Genomic DNA, 26,177 nt, shown 5'->3' on the forward strand with positions numbered 1-26,177 from the left:
GCTACACAAATAAACATGACTTGACTGTAAACATCAAACATATATATCATAATTTGTTAGGCTTAGGGTGGGGGATGGGTTAGGGCATTCTGAAATGATGGGTCGTGACCCAAATGTGGGTCATAGGTCTATTCGACTGGGTCACTGATAGTAGGGAAAGAACATGCCATGGTTTTCCCATTGACAAATTTTGGCGGCCGCCCAAGTGAAATGTAGGGCTGCTGAGGCAAATTTAATGATTATCTCATATCTCTCTTTCAGCACTTCATACGTGCTAAAGGCTTCTCATTTGTAACACAATATTTTTGCTGTGCGATGAAGCTTGGTTTTCACGCGAGTGTCATGGAAGGAACCACTCAGCTCATGCCAATGACCTGCTCTGCGTCTATGTCTGCCATAAAACTCTGGTGCGTTCGCATCAACTGGGCTTTCTTCAGTATTAAAGGATCGATATAAAAATGTATATGACCCATTTGCATTCTAGTGGTATTTTTCAAGTTTAAATTGCTACGGAGGATGTAAAACCTCTCAAATGGTAGACATCCCGGAATTGCAACACTGTGCTAAACGCCAAGATATATATATATAATATATATATATATACAACTGAAGTCAGACGTTTACATACACCTTAGCCAAATACATTTAATATACGTTTTTTTACAATTCCTGACATTAAATCGTAGAAAAAATTCCCTTCTTAGGTCAGTTAGGATTACTACTTTATTTTAAGAATGTTAAATGGTGGGACCTGGGTAGCTCAGTGAGTAAAGACACTGACTACCACCCCTGGAGTTCGCGAGATCGAATCCAGGGCATGCTGAGGGACTCCAGTCAGGTCTCCTAAGCAACCAAATTGGCCAGGTTGCTAGGGTGATAGAGTCACATGGGGTAGCCTCCTCATGATTGTTATAATGTGGTTCGCTCTCAATGGGGTGTGTGGTGAGTTGTCTGTGGATGCTGCGGTGGACGGCGTGGAGCCTCCACATGCGCTATGTCTCCACATTAACACTCTCAACAAGCCATGTGATAAGATGCGCAGATTGATGGTCTCAGACGTGGAGGCAACTGAGATTTGTCCTCCGCCACCCGGATTGAGGAGAGTCACTACACCACCACGAGGACTTAGAGTGCACTGGAAATTGGGCATTCCAAATTGGGGAGAACAAAAAAGACAGAACTGGTGTAACTGAGTCAGGTTTGTAGGCCTCCTTGCTCGCACATGCTTTTTCAGTTCTGGCCACAAATTTTCTTTAGGATTGAGGTCAGGGATTTGTGATGGCCACTCCAATACCTTGACTTTGTTGCCCTTAAGCCATTTTGCCACAACTTTGGAGGTATGCTTGGGGTCATTGTCCATTTGGAAGACCCATTTGCGACTGAGCTTTAACTTCCTTGCTGATGTCTTGAGATATTGCTTCAATATATCCACATAATTTTCCTTCCTCATGATGCCATCTATTTTGTGAAGTGCACCAGTCCCTCCTGCAGCAAAGCATCCCCTTAACATGATGCTGCCACACCCATGCTTCACAGTTTGGATGGTGTTTTTCAGCTTGCAAGCCTCACCCTTTTTCCTCAAAACATAACGATGGTCATTATGGCCAAACAGTTACATTTTTGTTTCATCAGACCAGAGGACATTTCTCCAAAAAGTAAGATCTTTATACCCATGTGCACTTGCAAACTGTAGTCTGGCTTTTTTATGGCAGTTCTGGAGCAGTGGCTTCTTCCTTGCTGAGGAGCCTTTCAGGTTATGTTGATATAGGACCCGTTTTACTGTGGATGTAGATACTTGTCTACCTGTTTCCACCAGCATCTTCACGAGGTCCTTTGCTGTTGTTCTGGGATTGATTTGCACTTTTCGCACCAAACTATGTTCATCTCTAGGAGACAGAATGTGGCTACTTCCTGAGCGGTATGGTGGCTGCGTGGTCCCATGGTGATTATACTTGCGTACTATTGTTTGTACAGATGAACGTGGTACCTTCAGGCATTTGGAAATTGCTCCCAAGGATGAGCCAGACTTGTGGAGGTCCACAATGTTTTTTTCTGAGGTCTTGTCTGATTTGTTTTGATTTTCCCATGATGTCAAGCAAAGAGGCAATGAGTTTGAAGGTAGGCCTCAAAATACATCCACAGGTATTCCTCAAATTGACTCCAATTAGCCTATCAGAAGCTAATTGGTTAACTGCCTAAAGGCTTGACATAATTTTCTGGAATTTTTCAAACAGCTTATAGGCACAGTTAACCCACTGTATGTAAACTTGTGACCCACTGGAATTGTGATATAGTCAATTAAAAGTGAAACTATCTGTCTGTAAACAATTGTTGGAAAAATTACCCATGTCATGCACAGAGTAGATATCCTAAACGACTTGCCAAAACTATAGTTTGCTAATATTAAATCTGTGGAGTTTTTTAATGACAACTGTTTCACGATTTTACAGATGTAACAAAATTAAGTCGAAAAGTTACGAAATTTTGTATAGTGTTTTATTTTAATGACAATTTAAATAATTAGCTTTTTTATTTTTATAGTTTTGTATTAAATAATGTGTTAGGTAGAATCTATTATACCATTTGAATCTATTATATTTTTATTACAACAGTGGCAGTTGTATTTAAAGTTTCTAAATGTGATTGGGCAACTATTTTTTTTTTTTGTCTTTTTTTTTTTTTTAGAAATTCTATAATTTATTGTTGTTGTTATTATCATTATTGTTTGAAAGACCAGCTACATTGACCCAACCATGGTAATGAGGAGCCATCTGATGTCACCTGTGCTTATATGGCATTGCACTGTAAATGTAAGGGCAAGAACATAAATGCCTTTAAAGTCCTCCAGGACCTCCAGGGCTTATAGGCAAGTTATGAACAAAGTTTTCCTCCTGTGTAATATATGTTGTATGATGAATGAATGATGTTTTAAATTATTAAATAAACTGGATAATTAATATAATAGGCTCATTTAAATAAATAGGCTCATCAACTTTGAAAAGGGGGGAGAGAAAACTTCCTGTATCTTTTGTTATTGACAACAACCATAAAAATAATAAGATTTAAAACATAGTACACTACATTGTCACACAATCTCATCATGTTGCTATGTTTAATTTAGTGAGTGGTGTCCAATTACGGTATCATCTGACAAATAAACTGTTTTACAACCCAATTTTGTGTAAAACTGTCTTTTGGCAGTACAGAAAAAAAAAAAAAAAGTGCAGATTGAGGTTTAATTTAGTTTTGGTTTATGCATCACACAGGAAATAGAAGATCAAGTTGAGTGCATTGCACTGTGAGATACAGTATTCTGAGTGTGTACTAGTGTGTAGTGTGCTCTAATTATATATTGCTCATTTTACTACATGTCATAGGTCAACCAGGTGTTTCATGCATACAGACATTTTGGGCACAGTATACAAACTGCAGGAATAGAAAGAATAATATAGAAGCATGCAACCTCCCCCATTATCATGGATTTAACTGTAGTAGAATGACAGCAGGGCTGCAGTAATCTTTCACTGCCCCCTAGAGGTACACTGCAAAAGTTAGTTTTCATTTGCTAAAAAGGTCAATTAGGTGTTCAATAATAAAAGGATTTCCAGACGAATGTAGGGCTACAGCTCAATGATTTGATTTGATGTGTCATAACTGTATCTGAGAGTACAACTGCACAACAAACCAGCCTTGACATGTTTAATTGCTTTGGCTCTGTACATTTTTGCAGCTATTTATATGTGGCTGAGCTCTCAACTCTTTGTCATTTCTTATAAAATGTTAGAGAGCAGATGATCACAGACAGACACGCACACAAAAAAAGCAACAACACTGAAACACCCTCCCACTCAGCTGAATGAAACACATTTCTGTACCAACACCTTAAACCAAGATCCAACCTGCCAGATCCTTTTGTTTATGACAACCGCATCAAATCACTTGTGTGAATATATATAGTGCATACAGTACAGTGGGCCCAAAACTTATTTTGACACTTTAGAGACACTTAAAATGTATGAACTAATTGCATTACATAACAAAATATCAAACCATCTGTGTTAAACATAGAAATCACAAACACACTTTTCAAACAAAACATTTGACACAATCGATATGATGTGCAAAATGTGCATAATTAAGACAAAAGGCATTTGGACACTTTGTGGCTGTCAAACGTTAGAGTCCATAGTTAATGTACTGAACTCTACCTGAGGTTAATTTGCTACACTTAAACTTGCTCTGAAATTTTTTGGGGCTGTTATTAGATTAAACTTCTTAGTTGAATTAATTACATTATATGCTGATTAATTAATCAAACAAATCACATACATGACTATTTGCTGTAAAAACCCCTCAAATGAAGACATATGGCAGACAAAAGCATTGAAAAGACATATAAAGTCAATATATTGTATATTTTCCATACCATTAAACAGAAGCCTATCACTGCAGTCTGTTTTACAATCCAATACTCAATCCTTCTGAGGTAGGGCCATTTAAAATATTACAAAATATTTATTAGTACAATATTTTTGCTTGTTTTATACATATGCATCAGATGTCTTTGCCTGCTGTCGTGTCTTGCTGTTTTTCAGCATCTCAGCTCTGCAAATGGAGACCTATAGGAAGACCGGGGTTGGTTGGATCAGGGTTAATTTCTGGGTCATATTTGGGTGCCATCTCAAAATTGTGACATCTGAATGTTTGCCTTCTTGATTCACACTTGTTGAATCTACCAATATGTTAAAAGATTAAAACCTGTCAAGGTGATGACAACTTTTCAACTTTTGTCAAAACAAAAGTTCACCCCTCCATCTAAAAAAAAAAAAAAATAATAATATATATATATATATATATATATATATATATATATATATATATATATATATATATATATATATATATATATATATATATATATGTGTGTGTGTGTGTGTGTGTGTGTGTGTGTGATAAATTATGATGTGTCTGGATGACATCATTCAAAAAAGAGTGCGGATTGGTTAGAATATGGATAAATATATATATATATATATATATATATATATATATATATATATATATATATATATATATATATATTCTTGGTTAGAATATATAACAATTCACCCAGTCCTGAATATGTAGGTGATATAATAAAAACTAAAAAATAAATAAATAAATAAATAAATATAAATAAAATATCTCATTACTAGTTATTAAGGTTATAAAAAAAAAAAAAAACATAAAAAAAATAAATATACAAAATAGGCACATTTAATCATACAGCATAACTTATAATAATAATAATAATAATAATAATAATAATAATAAATAATCCTATCAGGCAAATTTGTGTTGAGTGATGTTAGTTTGGTGTAAAATAAGCAAAAGTCTTCCACTAACTATATCAACACTGATTCAACCAACCCGTGTTGGGGTTGATTTGATCAAATGCAGAACATGATTTTAGTCATTAAATAACAGAAGTGACACTGAATTTGTCTGTTTGTTTTTTTTCACCCAAGAACTTAAGCATTTATTTGCACCTACTTGGGCTATGCTAATGTTTGTTTCACTAGAGATATTCAACAAAGAATGAAAAGTGATCCAACCAACCACCAGGAACAGCGCAATTTTAGGAGGTCACGTCAAGTTTAAAAAACGTGTCTCGAGATCCCCACATACTGTTCCATTGCGCTCTGTCTAGTTGTTTTGAATGCAAGAACATTTCCTGTGTGAACAGCTGTGTTAAACCGACAGCCCTATTATTCTGTTATCTACTGCAAATACAATCAGACATTTTAAGTGTCTTGCCTCAATAATACTGTCTTTCAAACTTAATCAAGACTTGTGAGGGATAGCCAAAATGTCCAATTCTTATGGGTGACTAATACAAATGATCAACCCACAACAACCAAAATATGATTATTCTGACCACAGCCATTGCATTGGGCATCACACTCTTTCCACCTGTGACACTGTGATCTTCATTCCCTGATAAAGTAGTAACTATAAGAACACTCCACAAGTGAAAGAGAGAGATTTAGAAGAATAAATGTCTGTTTAATGCTACTGTACCATTTTGCATAGGCTCATCTTTCCAGCGGGGGGTGCATTTGTCTGCTTGCTCTAAAATAAACGGGAGAGGCACATGACACTTATTAACATGAAATGTAGAGAGAGAGACTTTGAATAGGGGTGAACATACTAGCGGAACTAAAAGTAAGCCATCTAGACAGTTCATGTGGTCAGAATTATCATTGTGATGTCACAATAACAGGCTACAATGTAGGAAGAAAATAGCAGCAAACAGTGGTTACTATGCTACTTTGTGTGTGTATGTGCTAGAGATGGGAATCGAAAGGAATGTAATGATTCTGGTTCCGATTCAGATTCCACTTAATGATTCAGGCTCCCTACTAACTCCATTTATGATTCTTAGGGAAAAAAGTATGGACAATATTTGGAAAACAGTTCTAACATTGTGCCCAAACCAGGCGCGATGTGACAAGTTTCCAGTGATTTAATTTATTTGACAAAATCACACCCATACCCATAACTAAAACAGAGGTCAACTATTTATGTTGATACATCATTGGTAATAGCTCTGTTCCAAAACCTAGTGAGCTGCCTAACTCGACACCTAGCTGCCTACCTAACATTTTAAGGCATCATAGCCACGCTCTTGGTGTGAGGACTGTTCCAAAATTAAGGCAGCATAATAATGCTGCCTTCTAAGATGTATGTATTCCTTAAGGAGAAGGCAATCCCAGATTACACTGCGACAAGTTCAGTAGAAAAAATCATGAAATGCCAGCTATAAATATACATCTATTTCATTCAATAATGAAAAGTATCAATATTGCATTGTTAGCTTAGCAACATGCTAACGTCAAACTTGTGAGGGAAGTATCTTGAACATTTCTCATGTAAAGTGCTATATGTATGGAGTTGCTGCCTTGGTAGAGTGTTCCAAATCAGATCACTTATGATGTTCCATTTAAGTTAGGATCAACCCGATCTCATGAAAAGTCGTACATAATTATGAAATGCCATTTCGTATGGTATCACACGATGTTGTTTGCATAAACTCATATGACTTCATCACGTGCAAATTCCTGGATGTCTAATGCGGAAGTAAGCTCGAGTTCCGAGCACGAGGCGTTAAGGACATACTTATTAATATAATGCCCTTACCCAAACCCCTTATCTAAAATTAACCAATCAGAAGAGTGTGTAAACATGATAGGAAGCTGTTGTGTGTGAGATAAAGTAATTATCGCGTATTAGATGGAAACAATGTCCAGCGACGTCATTGGCTGTAGTGAAAGTCGTAGAAACTCAAACGAGTGCAGTCGCACGATATCATACAAATTAGCCAAATTTAGAAAAGTCGTACGAGTCCTGACGTTTTCGCCGTGAGAGTGTGTTGGTTAGGATGTTGCCTTAAAAGGAAGCTGTAAAAAGTAGACAACAAGGCAGCTCATTAGGTTTTGGACCAGAGCATATTTTATCCAATAGTTGTATGTTGTGTGCATTTTTGCTTATATTTGCTTATTGGAGTGTCACATAATTAGTTTAGCAACATGCAAACAACAATCTTTTGAGTCAAGTCTCGTACATTTCTCATGCAGAATGCTATTTGTGTGGCGTGCAGAGTTGCTGCCTTTGAAAGGCATTCCAAATTAGTTACTTTTGAGGTTCCATTTAAGTTAGGATGCTACCTATGTAGAAAGTTGACAACAAGGCAGCTCACTAGGTTTTGGATCAGAGCTAAATACCAAAAGTGTGGTAAATAAAAAAATTGTTCAATCTAATTACAAATTGACTATTGTATTGAATATTTGTGTGTTGTATGCATTTTGCTTATATTTGCCTTGAGTATGACATAATTAGCTTAGCAACATGCTAAAGTAAAACTTGTGAGTCAAGTCTCTTGAACGTTTCTTATGCAGAGTGCCATCTGTGTGGCATGCAGAGTGCTATCTGTGTGGCGTGCAGAGTTGCTGCCTTTGCAGGGCATTCCAAATCAGTTACTTTTGAGGTTCTATTTAAGTTAGGATGCTGCCTGAAAAGGAAGCTGCCAATGTAGAAAGCATACAACAAGGCAGCTAACTAGGTTCTGGATCAGAGCTAATTCACCAATTACACCAAACAAAAAGTGTAAGTAAAAAATAGTTCAATCTAATTGCAAATGGATTATTTAATCCAATATTTGTGTTCTATATGCATTTTTTTAATTATATTTGATTATTAGGCTATAATATTACATCGTTAGCTTAGCAACATGCTAACAGCAAACTCCCGAGTCACAGAGTCTTGCACAACCAGCACCATTTGTGCTTAATTGCTGCCTTTGCAGGGCATTCCAAATCAGTTACTTTAGAGGTTCCATTTAAATTAGGTTGCTGCCTGAAAAGAAAGCTGCCAATGTAGAAAGTAGACAACAAGGCAGCTCACTAGGTTCTGGATCAGAGCTAATTCACCATTTACACCAAACAAAAATTGTAATCAAAAAATTAGATCAATTTAATTACAAATGGATTATTTAATCTAATATTTGTGCTTTCTATGCATTTTTCTCATATTTGCTTATTAGGCTATAGTATTACGCCAGGTTCACACACCCTCCGTGAGCGTCGCGTGAGCGGGGCGGTTGCATTGGACATTCACATTGGCTGCGTCTCTTCCTCAAGAAACAGCAGCATCTCTGCACAGGAAATAAAGTTATCTATGGGATCCTACACCAGATTTGTTCTTTAATAAGGTCATAATAAGCTGAGGTTATTGCTGCTTCAAAGACAACAGCGGGCAGTCACGTGCACTTCATCTTTATCAGCACACTTGGTTGTGTCTGGTTATTGTTGTGTCTATACTGTACACCTATATACACAGAATGGCAAAATGTCCAGCAGTTTATTAATTCTTTGCTTTATTAAGTTATTTTATTCAGTTTACTTGCATGCAGACATAATGTAGTGTACTATATGTTCGGTTTGAATAATTTTGATTCACTTTTGTGTCTTTTAAATAACCTCCTGATTATTTTAGTGTTGTACTGCACCCAGAGCCGCTGAGCTCAGCGTGAGCCACATGGCAAAAATAGGCTCAACGCCGAAACTATCTGCTCACTGCCGCTTCTGGGCCACTTCTGGGACGTGTCATCTGTTAATATGGGCACTGAAATGAAAACGCCTCACTCACGCCCCGCTCACGAAGGATGCACGAACCTGCTTGGCAGCATGCAAACAGCAAACTCCAGAGTCACAGAGTCTTGCACAACCAGCACCATTTGTGTTTAATTGTTGCCTGTGTAGAGATTTCCAAATCAGTCACTTATGAGATTCCATTTCAGTTAGGATTCTGCCTAAAAGCCAAAAGTTTGCTTTGGTTTTCCTTTGGTTTTTTTTACGGAGGCATACCCTCGACTTTAGAAGGGAGCTTCCTACGTAGACATTAAACAGCAAGGCAGCTCACTAGGTTTTGGAACAGAGCTAGTGTGTTTTTATAGGACAGATTGAAAAAGACTTTACCTGACATACTGCTGTATCTTAGGCGTTAAACTTCATTCTTGTGGTGTCCACGGGCTCGCTGATATCTGACACACCAACAGAAGAAAGGAATGACAAAATGATAACAGAGACGGACAGACATTTCAAATGAGTCAGTGAAACAGGGCTGACACATATTCACAAACTCAACATAACTAATGCAGTAAAATCTGAACTCAGGTCCAACTGTCTACAGCCCATACTGAAAGTGACTTTGGCTTACCTTGCTCTGTGTGATATCTGAGTCGTCCCCGAGCTGATCGCAGCACTCGAGGCTGAGAAAAACACACAGAGAGTCACACTTACACATTGCAGGAGAAAAATATAACTGCCTTCATTAAAGCAGGGCAAATAAGTTGGTGCATAATGTGTCCATGGACCTTTTTTTTTTTTTTTTTTATCTATGTCAAGATTTTAGTAAAGGGAAAGTACATACGTTAGGTCCTGCTACTCCTCACCATTTTACTGGTCGCTAAGTTTATCGCCATTTTCACCTTTTTTCTTTCTATAAAAGCATCTCACAGATAACCATTCAAGTAATTGAAACCTGGCCAGATTTATCAAAAGAGCCATTTTGCCTGTATATTTTAATGAACACTCACTTTAACATAGCACACAAAATGATTATATTTTTGAAAGGTAACAATGCTTGCTTTTGCTATCTGATTCAAAATTTGATTATTAGCTAAATGTAAGACTGTTTTTATGTATCAATGAGCCTCTATTTGGAAATATTCACTATTGTAATGTTGTTTTGCTTTCAATAAGACAATCCCATTGTGCATGTTCAGGAATCAACTCATCGTTATGAGCAGATCTGAGTGGAGAGTTTCTTCCTGCCTTTCAAATGACGTCTAAAACTGGGTGCTATAGATTACATGGCTGCAATGCTAATTTTTGGCTTTTGTTCTTTTTTGATACTCTTGTGCATCTTAAGCCGGCGCTACATGAGCAGACTCCAAACAACTTGATTTTGGCCGAGGGTGTCACACAAGCAAATAGTTTTGCTGAGATCTCGCTCTCTTCAGTCAGAGGTATGACACACTTGCCGATTAAGAATGGTGGAGCACTTAACAAACATACAAAATAAACAATTGTGATTTAGGATGTGATTCATGGAGTAACTTTACCTTGTGAAAGTGCATTATTGTGTAATTATCCCCTCAAGGATTGCCATAGAACACATATGTCCATATGCAGATTTCAATGAGTAAAGGATTTATTTTCAACAAAAACAGACTGTTTTGCTTCCTTTCTGATTTCATTAGTCATTTTAGTGTAGGAAAAAAGGCAGGAAAAATGCTTGCTGACAGAATCACTATGAATTATAATCAGCATTTGTGATGATATGCAGCCGAGTGCGATCACAGATGAAAACTTTCAGATCAGCTTGACATCTTGTCAATTCTTCAGTAAAACAAGCTCATTGAGCCCGCCATGGTGACAGAACTATTTTTTCAAGCAAGCCTGATGTGCTTTTTCAGTTTTTGAAGCCATTAACTCAGCAGGGAGTCCTGACGGTCAAGTAATTAAGGACCTCCCACTGACAGATGCTAATTCTCGTTTCGTCTCCATCCGCCTGGCCAGTGATTATGTTAATGAAGCTCACACCTGAAAATAGTAATCACAGTTTAACTATGGTATTTGTAGTCATACTTTGTACTCATAGTTACCATGAAGATGGTCCATTATCAACATTTTGGATGAATGCATCTGCTTTGCATTCAGCGAGACAGCAGCTTCCTCCAAGAACATTAAAAATGTGTTCTGTGTGTACACCGCCTACAGCTTTGTGCCGTACGAAAGGTTAGTTTGCATGTGTATTTAGGTCAGTCTTTTATGTACCCTCTAATTTAACAAAATGTGAAAAGACTTTAATTAAAAGTCTTGTGAACATTCCATCTACCACAAACACTGTAAATACTACAGTTCAATGCATCTGTAATTTGAAAACTGTGATTTGTTTTAAAGGTCTTGCAGCTCTCTGCTTTTAATGTGTGTGACTATATGTCTGTGTACATATACACTACCAGTCAAATGTTGGACAAACATATTCGTTCTTTATTAGGGGTTTGTTCAAACACTGAAGGTGCTGGAACAGTCCTGTATTTGAACTTGATGTTTTTTGTATTTATTACTCTTTTTCTACACTAAAATGGTCTAGGCTGCAAAAAACATAATTCCTAAAAACACCAAATTGGTAGGATCAAATCCAAAATGAAAGTGTGAAAAAGTGGCGCATCTTTTCTGTCAATTACTTGCATTCAATCTAAGTGCAAACATGACATTTAGAGCAGAATTGTTATTTTAGAAGAGTACCTGCTAGTGTTGGGTTCGAGTCCACCTTAGTCGAGTCCGAGTCTTTAAACAATCGAGTCTGAGTCAAGTCTGAATGAATCTGTTCATGCATCTGAATTCAAATTGTAACCATAAACTCAACATCAATATTTTAATCTTATTTTAACTTTCACAACTAAGAAAAAACAATTGTCAATATAAATGTAACAAAAACACCTCTATATTTTATTATTATTTTCCTGCTGAACAAACTTCAAAGTGGTTTCAGAAGTGAAAGCATATGCTTTAGGTGTATGAAGACAAAACTCTCCTTCAACACACTTCTTATTTCAGTTATTTGTTGCTTTTCCCTCTCTACTCAAACATAGACTAAAGAAAGAGAAAGCTGCATTAGTCATTACAACCAGAGTTATTATTGTTTAAAATTTTAAGAAAAAAAAAATTCTACTTCATTTTTAATTTGTCCATTCAATTTAGTTTAGTTTTATCTAAAATTATGGGTGAAATACATGTAATGTAATTAATTAAATACATTTAAAGAGTTTAATACATTTAATAAATGGTAATATTAAAACATTTAATAATGCCCATAAAATTAAACAAAATAAAAATAGAAAAGATCAGATACCATTTGAAATGTATTTTTATTCTACTACACTTCTCACTTTTCAGTCCTCCTGCTGTGTCCGGGTGCACTGAACTTTTTCAGTGTGCCTGATATCACAATAAACACACACATCTCTGAATCTCTAATGCAGGTAATAGAGTTCGGGTACTCGAGTTCAGACTCAGACTCACAAGTTAAATTTTAATGGACTTGGACTTGTCACGAACTCGGATGCATTTTACTCGGACTCGACTCGGACTCGAGCCTTTTTTTCAGTCCAGCCGAGTCCATGGCATTTGTGAAGCAATGACAAACAAACAAACAAATAACGTAACATAGGGTGACCATGCATCCTCTTTTTCCCAGACATGTCCTCTTTTCAGGCCTAAAAAAAGCATCTGGCCGGAATTTCAAAATTGCCTCTAAATGTCCGGGATTTGGCTTTATCTTCATAATGATGTGTTCTCTACAGTTAGTACTATCATACATCCTGTGTATTTGATACTGCGCATCAATTTTCACGCGTATATGTCCTTACGTGTGATTATTCTGGCTGAGAGCTCTCATCCAGAAATATCAATAATGTAAGCACACTTTTAAAAGTACGTTCCCCAACTCTGCAAATTAATAAATAGAACAAATGTTTTTTCAGACTCAAGTTACTACGCAAAGAAACGCCGTTTCTAACTGAAAATGTTGGCTATATTGAGACAAAATCAAATATGGGATATTAGGGATATGTAAACTAATACGACGGATAAAAATAGACCATGTAAATTGTACAACTCAGTCCGTTACATATTTGTACTGTAACCTCTGTGTGTTACCTGTAAAGCTGGCACTTGCATTTCAATGGCAGAAAAGTCAAAAAATACAATGAAGAACACAAGTGAGGGGAGAAGTCTCTATTCACCTATTATCCATTCTAAATATAATGTCAAAAGAACAACATGTCAGCTCAAGGAGAGTTTGTCATAAAAAATTGATCTTAACTTTAGGGAAGTAGGCTACATGTGCATGTTTGAATGTGCATTTTTAAATATTCCGATCTGACGTTTATTTAATTTTAAAGCCACACATAATTAAAGGCAAACTTTAAAAATCTTGTTTTAGCGCGGTTGATTGACAGGTAGAACTTGCAACCAAGAACTCCTTGACTTACGCTTGGGGAGACAAAAAATATATCCTTTAAGTCTATCCACTGCCATGTATATGCCATTATAATAGATGCTACGCCCCTGAACGTAGTACTTATAAAATTAAAACAAATATGAAAGATAAAAATAGACCATAACAGAAATTCTACAACTCAGTCCGTCAGAGTAATGGATAATGGTACAACCTCTGCCTGTGGTCTATATTTTAGCCATATTCCACATTTTTTTTGAATAATTGTAACAGCTTTCATAGACTGAAAGGGGAAAAAAAAAGATTATAATTAGTCCAAAGCACTGATGAGAAACACATCACAAGTGTTCAAACATCTCTTTGTTGACATGGCAGTTTCCCCTCCAGCACATGTGTAACACCAGAAAACCCAAAGCCAACGACACTCCCATCACATTCCTCATCCACAACACACTGAATAAAAACTTAACCAGGCAATCCAAAAGCAAGGAAAACAAATACAGGGCATATGTTTAAAATCCATTAAACACTCTTTCATAAAAGAGCATTCTTAGAACCAAAACCTGAAAAAATGTCTTGTGACAAACATATGTATATAAGTGGTATGAGCGGAATACTGTAATTGATCGTGGCCACTTAAACACCTTTACTGTGCATTCATTTTCAATTATTCAAAAGACCAATTAAATTATTACATATTAGGATTTATGCATGGTTAAATAACTCTATAATATCACACAGCATACGGTATACTGTAAAATGAACAACCTGGTCTCATAGAATCACGTTACTCTACCAACAGTTTTGCAGTTTTCCTGATGAAATAAACACTTGAGGCACTACAACAACAGTGACTTTTGTTCACTTTCACACAAATCACAAGTAAATGGCAGATTATCAGTTCATAAACACTTACTTTTCGCCCTGTTCCACACAATTCTCTCTTATGACATCTAAACACTTTTACTATAATGCTTGAAGATACATTTAAACATTTGTATTACATAACCACTATGAGTGTGATCAAATTGCTCAGAGGCTCAACTGATAGAGTGCTGCACTTGCGATGTGGTACGAAGTCCTGAAGAACAAGCGGGTAGACACGTGAGCATAAAGAGTCATAGAAGCACCACAAAATGGGCTGTTGTGCAAATATAATTTATGTATTCTTTTCCTTTACTTTATCCTTCCCTTTTTTCTATCTTTCTCCTCCCTGCCCAGTAGGTGGCGATATGCACGAAGAATACGAATCGCCAAAAAAACAGAAGAAGAACTCTGTCCTCTTGTGAATGCCCATTGGAGTGCTGGATGAAAGTGGAGATTTATAGTAAAAAAAAGGACTTAAATATTGATCTGTTTCACACCAAGACACAAGAGTCATATGGATTACTATTATACCTCCTTTATGTGAATTTTGGACTGTCAGAGTTCTTGTCACTATTCACTTGCATTGTGACGACCAACAGAGCTGAAATATTCTTCTACAAATCTTCAAATGTATTCAGCAGAAGAAAGAAACAAACATCTGTGATGGCATGAAGGTGAATGAATGAATGAAATGAATGAATGTTGCATTTATATAGCGCTTTTTCAGACACTACGCTCAAAGTGCTTTACACAGTGAACAGGGGACTCTCCTCAACCTCCACCAGTGTGCAGCATCCACCTGGACACTCACCACACACTAGCTATATTGGTGGTGAGGAGAGATTAGAGCTATAAATGATAAGAGAATTTTCATTTTAGGGTGAACTATCCCTTTAACCTTAAAAACTTCATCTGTTCAGGAGAACATTTAAATCACTTTTAACACCTCACAGTGGACATTTCAGCCCGGAACTGCTGTGGTGTGTTTAATGAATCATTTTGCAAAACTCTCGCCACGATTTCCATGAGATAAGGCTGCCTTTGAAACACAAGTTCACCTTTTTACATGCTAACACAGAAAGAGTTAACTTTCTCTAAACATGGCTGTTACTTTGAATCAATGGTTCCATCTCATATGGAAATGGAATTGTTTCATATTAACATACAAATGGAAAGAGATTCACAAATAGAAATTTGGTTCACAAGTAAATTGAATGAGATCCACAAATAAATGTAAAGAGTTTCACAAAAATGAAATTAATTCACAAATAAAAAGAATGAGATTTATAAATATATGTTAGGAGTTTCACAAAAATGAAGTGAATTCACAAATAAATAAAATGAGATTTGCAAATATTTTTTTTTATTTATAAATATATTTTTTAACTCACAAACACAACTCTGCCCAGCATTCATTTGTGAATCACGCGCATTTATTTGTGGATCGCGTCCTGTGCAATTTGCGGATCGCTACACGCATTAGTCAATTTTGAAATAAATCTAGCGTCAAGACATGTACACAAATCTACATATAGGTGGACTCCACTCATCGTCTGCTCAAGCCAATCAGATAATGGCCACATTACTCGGACCAATCGTAGCACGTTCTATCTTCAACCAATCACACTTTGTTTTACTATCAGAGCGGGACCAGAGTCACAGCACTCTCATGAGCATGGAATCAAGCAAGCACATAGAGATAAGCTCCAAAGCCACAAACTTTTAAAGAAACGGACGCCATCAGAGGAATTCTGTGATTTAAGGTTTGTATCATTTTCTCTCGGTTTTAAACACGTGTAGTGTCTTGTTAAATGTCGACAGATGAAAATTGACCATTTGTAGAGTGTCCTGATCATAGTTAACTTGGTCAGGACCAATAAACTTGGTTAAAATTTAAATAGTAGACTCATACAGTTAGTCAGGTTAAAGTTTCTTTACTGAAATATGTCATCAAAACCTTTACTCTTAATGTTACATGGCAGATCCAAACAGACACACTACTAAACACTACAAAAGATCAGTAGTACAGATAGTGCCTTTATAAAACATGAATCATATTAGATGATCTTAGGAGCACAAACCATAAATTAATACCCCAAATTACACAGTGTACAAGATCTGCTATGCCAAGAATTTGGTTTCACATTATGTTAATGTATTAAAACAAAAATTATTGAAGTAATATTTCAAAGGATTTATATTTTTAGCACTTATTATGGCAGACCAGTCCAGTGTTACTCACAAGAAATATTTATGTTAACCCTGCAAAACATTGCGTTTCACTTATTTACTCAGGAAGTATATGGGTTGTGAGATACAGGAGAACAACAACAACAATAATAATAATAATAATAAGAGTTGTGAGGATACTGGAGAACTGGTGCTCTCTGTTCCACATCACAAAAAGATGGAAACAGTTGTGTGGTGGTAAGGCATCACAAAGCTCCATGGCCCAATCTTGTTTGTGTAACATGTTCTTTTCTACACAGTAATGGAGTTGTTTATCACGTGTAACTATTTTGTTTATTTTTTTTTATAATTTGTGCAGAATGCTCTTACCCTAACTAGGAGAATCCATCCCAGACAACTGAAACAACACCATGATGTGTCAATGAGGATGTTCATGTACAACAAACTTGAGCAAAATGCAAGCACTCCAGTTGTAATGTTCAATTCCAGTATTTGTGTGTAAATACATGTACTCATATTGTCTTTTGTAGTTGCATGCAAGACAACCGAAATTTGTAACCAAAAAAATTCATACCTTTTATCCAACAGACTTGCTTTAGTGTTAAAAAAAAAAACAGACACTCTTTAAAACCTATTTACCTCAAAATGACTCGATAGAACTCAATAAAAGATTTAACTAAATGACAAAAATATTTTGACAAATGAGAAGTCATCATTTATACTCATATTCATGTTGTTCCAAACCCAAACGACTGACTTTCTTCTGTGGGAGGAACTCAAAAGGAGATGTCAGGAATAATGATAGAGACTGACAGCCTCACTTTCATTTCAGCCTCATTAGCAGCATCTACATTTTACAATGTATTCTCATTTTCCACAGAAGAAACAAAATAGTACAGGTTTTAAAAAAACATGAGGGTAAGTAAATGACAGAATTTTCATTTTTAAGTAAGTCAAACCAAAGACAATATTACATTTTATTTAAATTTTGTATTGCACTTTAATTTCATGACATGCCATTGTAACTTAAAATAAATCGGACATAACAGAAAAATAAAGAATCTTATATTACACATTTTAAAAGGTGTCCTGTATTGGAGCTGGTAAGTCAAGCTCTCAAAGTTGATGGGCAGTACACAGATGAAACATCTGAAAAAGATGGCAATAACCCATGAGTCAGTTATCACTGTCAGAACATGATGCTGTATTTTAGAAAGGGACCCCATAATAGTACCTCCTAAAACATTCACACAAAAGTGCTAAAATGCAAAATTCTAATAAATATTACCGTACAACTGCTTTTATTAAATACATTAATGTAATGTGAAACCAAATTCTTGGCATAGCAGATCTTGTACACTGTGTAATTTGGGGTACTAATTTATGGTTTGTGCTCCTAAGATCATCTAATATGATTCATGTTTTATAAAGGCACTATCTGTACTACTGATCTTTTGTAGTGTTTAGTAGTGTGTCTGTTTGGATCTGCCATGTAACATTAAGAATAAAGGTTTTGATGACATATTTCAGTAAAGAAACTTGGTTAAAATTAAAATAGCAGACTCATACGGTCAGCCAGGTTAGCTATAAAGCTAATGATCAGGACACTCTACAAATGGTCAATTTTCATCTGTCGACATTTAACAAGACACTACACGTGTTTAAAACCGAGAGAAAATGATACAAACCTTAAATCACAGAATTCCTCTGATGGCGTCCGTTTCTTTAAAAGTTTGTGGCCTTGGAGCTTATCTCTATGTGCTTGCTTGATTCCATGCTCATGAGAACGCTGTGATTCTGGTCCCGCCCTGATAGTAAAACGAAGCGTGATTGAAGATAGAACGTGCTACGATTGGTCCGAGTAATGTGGTTGTTATCTGATTGGACTGAGCAGACAATGGGTGGAGTCCACCAATATGTAGATTTGTGTGTATGTCTTGACGCTAGATTTATTTCAAAATTGACTAATGCGTGTAGCGATCCGCAAATGCACAGGAAGCGATCCACAAATAAATGCACACAATTCACAAATGAATGCTGGACAGAGTTGTGTTTGTGATTTAAAAATATATATTTTTTTATTTGCAAATCTCATTTTATTTATTTGTGAATTCACTTTATTTTTGTGAAACTCCTTACATTTATTTATGAATCTCTTTCCATTTGTATGTTAATATGAAACAATTCCATCTCCATAATCTCACTACTCTACTGGGCTTTGATCCAAGTCTGATCAAGTTGTTGTTATAAACTATTTACTGTGTTTTTAATGTGTTCTTCAGTATGGCTTCACAAACATTCACATATATCAGAGTATCTCCTGCCACTGTATCAGTCTCAGTGTCCACACACAGATGTCAATGAGCCGAATGAATACTGAGAGAAATAAATAAATAACTTGACCTCGACTGAGTTCAAACGCTGATATAAAGCTCACAGGACAGTGAGAATGAGCCTGTGCCGCACAGACACACAAAAACAAATCAGATTCAAATTGAAGCAGACCTCAATCAAATCCAATCAACCTCTTCCTCGAGCCACCAATGTACTGTACTGTATATGCTCATGTGGACTTTGATTTGCTGATCAGAGCACTCTCGATCCATTAAATCCTTACTTTATCCTTAAAACAGACATGCACGTAGTTGTATTCCAAATATATGATAGAACATATACATCGAACAAATAAAACATGGAGTTTAGTACCAAATGAAAACACAAGTATGCAACAATCACAGAATCTCGAGGCCCTAAAAACAAGGAATGTGTTAAGCCAAAATGTTATATATATCATTTATATCAGTGGTTCTCTTTTTTTTCTTTTGGTCATGTCCCATTTTGAAACTAGAAAATATTTTGTGCACCTCCACCTCCCACCCCCTTTATCCTAGTGTGACCCCGCGTCCTCCTGCGCGGACATTGTGTTTTGTCTTCGCTATATGCTGTGCACAATTTAATTTCATTTAAATTGACTGATTTCAGTTCAGAAGAATCTTGGCTGTATGTAAAATGTTTAACTTTTGACGCATCAAGTCACGTGACAAAACAACATGACGCTGATCTCAGCTGAAACACCAACAAATCTACATCTGGTGAGAAACCTAATTAAGTTTTTACATTGAAACCTGTTTGAGTCAAAAGATTAAAAAGAGTCTCTAGTTTCATCCGATATAGAATTTAAAAAATGTGAGCGATTATCGCGAAACGGCACGCTGTTAAACACAATGAACACGAATGTGGACTTTAGCGCTATTTTGTTCTTAGAGATCCTATATATTTACTGTGCATTTTCACATTGAGAATAAATAAGTTCATCCAAAAGCTGAAAAATTTTGCTTTCAGAGGCTTAATATGGTGTTAGGATGAAAATACGGTGCATTTCTAACTGTTCTGAGACCAGTGCAGACAGACAGCACACTGGAGGTTAAGTCATTCACTAAATATTGAACAAGGAAGCAAGGGTGCATCCTATTGTTCTCTATGCAGCTGAAGTGCATTCACTCCTAAAATCCAACCAAAAGCTCAGTTTCAGGCTGCAGATGATGTTTGGATCACTCAGCATGTTTGGCAGTCATGGGACAATGATAATCAGTACATAGATTCAGAATTTATAATGTATCATTTAATTTTAACATGGTTGGCAGTGACTGGATGATGCTGGTCATTACTTTTAATAAGAAGTCTTTATGCTAATTTCAGATTGGTAAAATGCTTCAGCACTGGTTATCATTTGTTTGTTTGACAGTGCAAAGAGAGAACACTGAGATTTTGTTGCCAAAGTAGAAAAAAAACCTTGTAACAATAAAGTAAAAATCATTTTTATTTGTGCTTTTCTTAATACAAATTGTCCCAAAACAGCTTTACAGAAAATCAGCTATAATGTCTGTGACATCTTAAAAACATGAATAACCAACACTCCTGGACACATAATAAACTATTTGATTTCAAACTGTCCCCATATGAGGACATACATTTTTAGGAAAACTATTTGCTCTTCAGTTTTATTTATTTATTTATTGCATGTTTATTAGGGGCTACTAGTTAATAATCAAAAATGAAATGAAAAATGTGCACAGCAGTTGCACTTGGGTCTCAGGAGGTAAATTTGATTGATTGATTTATTTTACACTTGAATTGTAATGAGAACAATAAACCTGGAACAAGGAAGTGTCATTCATATTACGTTTAGGTGTGGCATTCACACATTTATCAGACTCTCCAGATCTCAGTGCAGGGCTCTGTTCCACATTACACAATACAAAAGAAACTCACTGGTCTGGTACTGTAGCTTGCTGCAGCTGCTGTGTTTGATAAGATGTTATTACCTTTTCAGACAGTTAGACAAAGATTTCAGCTAAATGCTAAATTCACTTATAGAGAAGCCATTTAATGCAACACGCACACTTTCACAGCATTTTCAGACAACAGAGCGTGTTTCTGGACACAACCTAGAGTAAATCTATAGGATGTGGTTACTTGAAAGCAACAAAGTAGTTTGTGTGTGAGAAGTGTGTTGGTTAAACCAGAACACTGTTCTTAACATTTCATCCGGCCCTGCCTGGTCACATGACAATAAAGATTTAATTCTTTTGTAAGACTCTCTAATATATCCCTAATAGCACCAAACCCTAATATACAATGAACCGAAATGTATTAGGCCACTTTTGGATACAAATATTAAATGAATACCTTCATTTTGAACAATGTAAAATTGCTTTATCATTTCAAACCAAACAAGCAAGTGATTTTGTTCTGTGTTTATGTAAAATAACTGACATTTGGTTTTATATTTTGTTATACATTGCAAAGACATACATTTGTAAGTATGACTTCAGTTTTCAAATACTACTGTTAATCATATTCACCAACTGGTGTTGATCCAGATATACTTTGTGTGTTTAACGAGGAATACAGAGGAACTTGGGGCCTCGTTCTGTGCTAAGCAATTATTTGAGAAGTCAAGTTTACAAAAGTAGGCAGTAACTGCCAACAAAAGCCTTCTTCAGCCAACTAACAAAGGACAAAGCATCTATGTGAACTTTTGCAGTTAATCCAGGATGGACTTCAAAGACATTAGTCATTAATCTTACAGTTCATACAAACTTTGTACATACTTTGTTTAAACACTGTCCCTTAACACTTACTTAGATTACTCATTTTAAACCATGACTTGCACTATACATAAGTAATATTGCCATTATATTCATGCTGTTAGCCAGAGGGGAACTGGGCCTGGTTTCTCTCAAGGTTATTTTTCTCCATTAACCATCATCTTATGGAGTTTTGTGTTCCTTGCCACAGTCACCTTCGGCTTGCTCACTGGGTTTCTAAATACAAGTATTATTTAATTATTAATTACTTATTTTTATACACAATTTCAATCATTTTTAATCAAACTACACAATGATCACTCTTAAGACTTTATAGATATTACAGTTTCGTTTTTTTGTTTTTTACAGTTAAGTTTTTTTTTTTTTTTGTAAAGCTGCTTTGAAATGATGTGTGTTGTGAATAGGGTTGCAACGGTATGAGATTTTCACGGTATGATTGGTTGAAAAAAATGCTTTATTATAATTGAAACTTGAAACCATTTTTTTTTAAATTGAAGTATGTGTAAAAAAAAGTCTCCCTTTTGAAAATAAATAAAATAAATAGAATAAATAAGAAAGCTAACAGAATTATAATAATAAACCGAATTATAAACATAATAAAAAAAAAATAACATGTTATATAACTAAAGCATGTTAGTTTACATGTTAGCATAGCATGTTAAATTAACTACTAAGTGAAAAATAACATCAGCTGTGTGAGCTTTTAAAGTAATGTCCTATGATTATTAATAATTAACATATATTGTAGGTGCGCGACTGCTCCTGTCTGTTCCCAACTGGTTTTGCTTCAGGACAGATTTTACATTGGAAATCAAGTGGCGACCCGCCATAGTAAAAACGTAACCTGTATTTAATGTATCCTGGGTCGCATTTCCTTTTATGTTGCACAGTTTTGTTCATAGTTTTCAAGTACAAGGGCATGCATCAAGTGACGTTATTTTTGTTGTTGACGTCAACAACAAAAGCGAGAGGACGTTTTCTCTCCCCCCTTTTAAAAATTGAAGAGCATATTTACTTATATGAACTCATTATTATCCCGTTTGTTTCCTCATTTCAAACATAATTCAAACAAACATACATATTACACAGGAGGAAAGGCTCCTCATTACCATGTAGCTAGTCAGTGTAGCTAGTCTTAAATAACAGTAATAATAACAAATTATAGTATTTATGAAAAAATAAATACTAGCTGAAACACATCTTGAAACTTTAACTACAACTGTTGATAAATATGAGGTCTAATAGATTCTACCTTTAGATTATTTCATATGAAACTATAACATTTTGTCAAAATATAACGTAAAATCATGAAACAATTTTGTAAAGGTGATGTATAATAAAAAAAATGACAAAAATAGCGCATAGCAGTGTTGCTGTTTTCCTCCTCAGTGCTGTTTGGCATGTCAGGGCTGCCTGCTGTTTGAGAGGTTCGACTTCCTCTGTAACACTTTAAACTAGAAAAGTCTCACCAGAATTGAAATTGGTCACATCAGTTTTGAAGTCTGTGCTCCGCAATATCGAGGTTCCGCTAGTTCCGTTACACTCGCGCGAAAGTGCAGATGAGACGCTTTTAGCTGATTGTGAGATTATCATTAAATCTGACTCGGCAGTCCTAAATAGGCTATCACTTGGGTGGCCGCCGGAATATCTTCAATGGGAGAACCATGTCATTGTTCTTTCCCTGCTGTCCACGACCCAGTCCGAATAGACCTGTGACCCACCAGTTGAGAAACACTGCTTTAACTCACACACACACTCACTTATGTCAGACCCCCTCGCCTCGCTTCTCTCTGACATTTTCTCCGCTGCATGTGTGTGTGTGTGTGTGTGTGTGTGTGGCAAGTTGATGAGTCTGACAGGCAGACGAGGAGGAAAGGAGATGCACAAGTGCAGGTGAGATTCTCCATCCGGTTGCATTTTTTTCTCAATACCGTAGATAAGCAAACGTACACGGTATGAAAACCATCAATTTTCATACCGTGGTATACTGTGAAACTGGTATACCGCTGCAACCCTACTTGTGAAAAGCACTATACAAATAAAAATTACAACTTTTTCTACTTCAAGTTTGCATATATTTTACAACGGCTATATCTTAAACAACAACATAAGTCACAGTCATTCATATTATTTCATAAGTTAAAAACCAAATAAAAATGAAAACCTAACAACATACAGAAGGTTTTTCCATTTTTTTGTGCCTGAAGCAAAAAAATAAAATAAAAATAAAAATAATAAATAAATCAATAAATAAATAAATAATAATACTGAAATTTTGAGTATTGAATATTGATTAATTGTAATTCAATCAATATTTTCAATGTTTTTACCCAGCCCCACAGTAGATTTGAATGTCAACAAGCAATATTTAGATTTGACCGCTGCAGCGGAGGGGAAGATTTTCAGTGAATTGCGACTTATATTTCAGTCTGTTAATCACACATCTATCACTTTTAGGAACTATCGGTTCTTCAGTATAACAGCGGCCTCTAAAGGTTAAATAAAATCGTGTATCTAAATCTTTCATCATTGACAATATTCATCCATATTTTTATTCTCACTTCAATGCATATTTTGATTAGATAATCAATAATCAATTCTAAATTGAATTGAGGGCATGCAAAGAAAAATGTGATAATATGGAACATGCCACGCCAGCACATACATTGTGTCTCCAACTTCATATCTCGTGTATAAAAATAAAAATCCTTATCTGGTGAAATATATACATTTCATACAAAAGCTTTCATCTGGTAAATACATAGTCTAGATAAAAGATTAATTTGGTTAATACTTGAATATAGCTCATTATAACGGCAGCAAAACTGTTATTTCAAAATAAAGGTCCTGGTGAATTTCGGGCTTGTTTATATGCTGCCTTCAGTTGCACATGAATGATCCCTCAAGTCGTAATTACATCTGGGAAACTCAAAGATAATTTTGATACCTGAGTTTCCGAGATGGGAGGAGTTCTAAACTTTCAACATTGCGGAGGAGAGTACAGTTTCTGTAGTGCATGACAGGTTTTGTTCATTTTTCTAAATGCAGCTAATTGTTAGCGCTTGCCGTTTTGGTCATATTTATGTATGTATATTCAGCAACCATTCTATGCATGTTGTACATTTTTACACCATGAAAATAGCTTATATTTGCCAAAAATTTGGTGTCAAAATAAAAGTTCTTCAGAAATATGTATGAATGAACCTCGTGTCTTCCATGTTTCCTGTCCTTTCCGAAAACAAAGCATTTGAACACGATGTACTCGTAATTACCACTTCAGAAGTGGGAAGTAGGATAATTCCGATAGCACATGAAGACAGCAATAGTGAAATATAGATCAAAGTAACCAAGCCAAGTCTCTGTTATTGCAAAATAAGAGTCCCAGGTGAATTTCAGGATTGTTAAATGTTAAATATAAATCATTGTAATGGAGCCAAGTCTCTGTCATTCCAAAATAAGAGTCCCTGGTGAATTCAGAGCTTGTTTATATTTAGATCACAGTAACTGAGACAAGTCTTTGTCATTTAAAAACAAGAGTCCCTGGTGAATTTCAGGCTTGTTTATAATTAAATTTAGATCACAGTAACAGAAACAAGTCTTTGTCATTTCAAAATAAAAGTCCCCGGTGAATTTCGGGCTTGGTTATAGTGAAATATAAATAATTGTAATGGACCCAAGTGTCCTTTATTTCAAAATAAGAGTCCCCAGTGAATTTCGGGATTGTTTATAGTCAGGATTGGGAGGGTTACTTTTGAAATGTATTCCACTTCAGATTACAGAATACATGCTGTAAAATGTAATTTGTAACATATTCCGTTAGATTACTTAAGGTCAGTAACGTATTCTAAATACTTTGGATTACTTCTTCAGCACTGGTAGATTTTTTCACTTGTTTTGACTATAAAAACTCTGCCAGTACAGTAAGACAAAATACACATGTTAAAAATACATTCTCTGAAAAACCGAAATATCTTATGCAGTGTTGTTTCTAAAACAAGATCAATCAAACTGATCTTGTTTTAAGGATTTTTAGATATTTTTACAGGAAAACAATACAAAAATTATCATCAAGAATATGATTTTTGCCCTAATATCAAAGGTCTTACTAGAAAAATAGAAATTATGATCCAATGTGAATTTTCTAGATAAAAAAATATGATTGTGCCTGGTAACGTGTGCATGTAAAATGGCTAGAAATAGCATTTTAGCTTAGCATAAAGCTGACAATTTACACAAGGTTTATTTCTATTTCTTCTGCTTCAAACTTACTTCTCTGTCTGCTCGTATGAATGTAACACATCATAAGAAAGTGTTCCCTATCTGTCACTCACTCGACGTTGTGTCAATGTAGTGACATTAGGAGTCACTCTTGGGAGCCCGAGACACCTCTGGTCTTTGTTAAAATGCCAATGAAAATTGGTGAGTGGTATTTGCATGCCACTC

General features: G+C 35.6%; 1 protein-coding gene across 4 annotated transcripts in view; it reads right to left on the minus strand.

Annotated features, from left to right (window-relative positions):
- The window catches only part of thrb (thyroid hormone receptor beta), a 219,338-nt gene that overhangs the window by 38,266 nt on the left and 154,895 nt on the right, over positions 1 to 26,177 (minus strand). For all 4 annotated transcript variants that reach the window (XM_051663222.1, XM_051663219.1, XM_051663220.1 and 1 more), the window contains 3 exons: positions 9,757 to 9,808; positions 9,516 to 9,580; positions 6,061 to 6,111 (listed from right to left, as the gene is read on the minus strand). In XM_051663222.1, the coding sequence (XP_051519182.1) occupies positions 6,061 to 6,111; positions 9,516 to 9,522 (58 nt within the window). In that variant the 5' untranslated portion in view covers positions 9,523 to 9,580; positions 9,757 to 9,808. The remainder of the gene's footprint in view (positions 1 to 6,060; positions 6,112 to 9,515; positions 9,581 to 9,756; positions 9,809 to 26,177) is intronic.

This window comes from Myxocyprinus asiaticus, chromosome 30 (genome assembly GCF_019703515.2).
Source record: "Myxocyprinus asiaticus isolate MX2 ecotype Aquarium Trade chromosome 30, UBuf_Myxa_2, whole genome shotgun sequence".
Classification (NCBI taxonomy): domain Eukaryota; kingdom Metazoa; phylum Chordata; class Actinopteri; order Cypriniformes; family Catostomidae; genus Myxocyprinus; species Myxocyprinus asiaticus.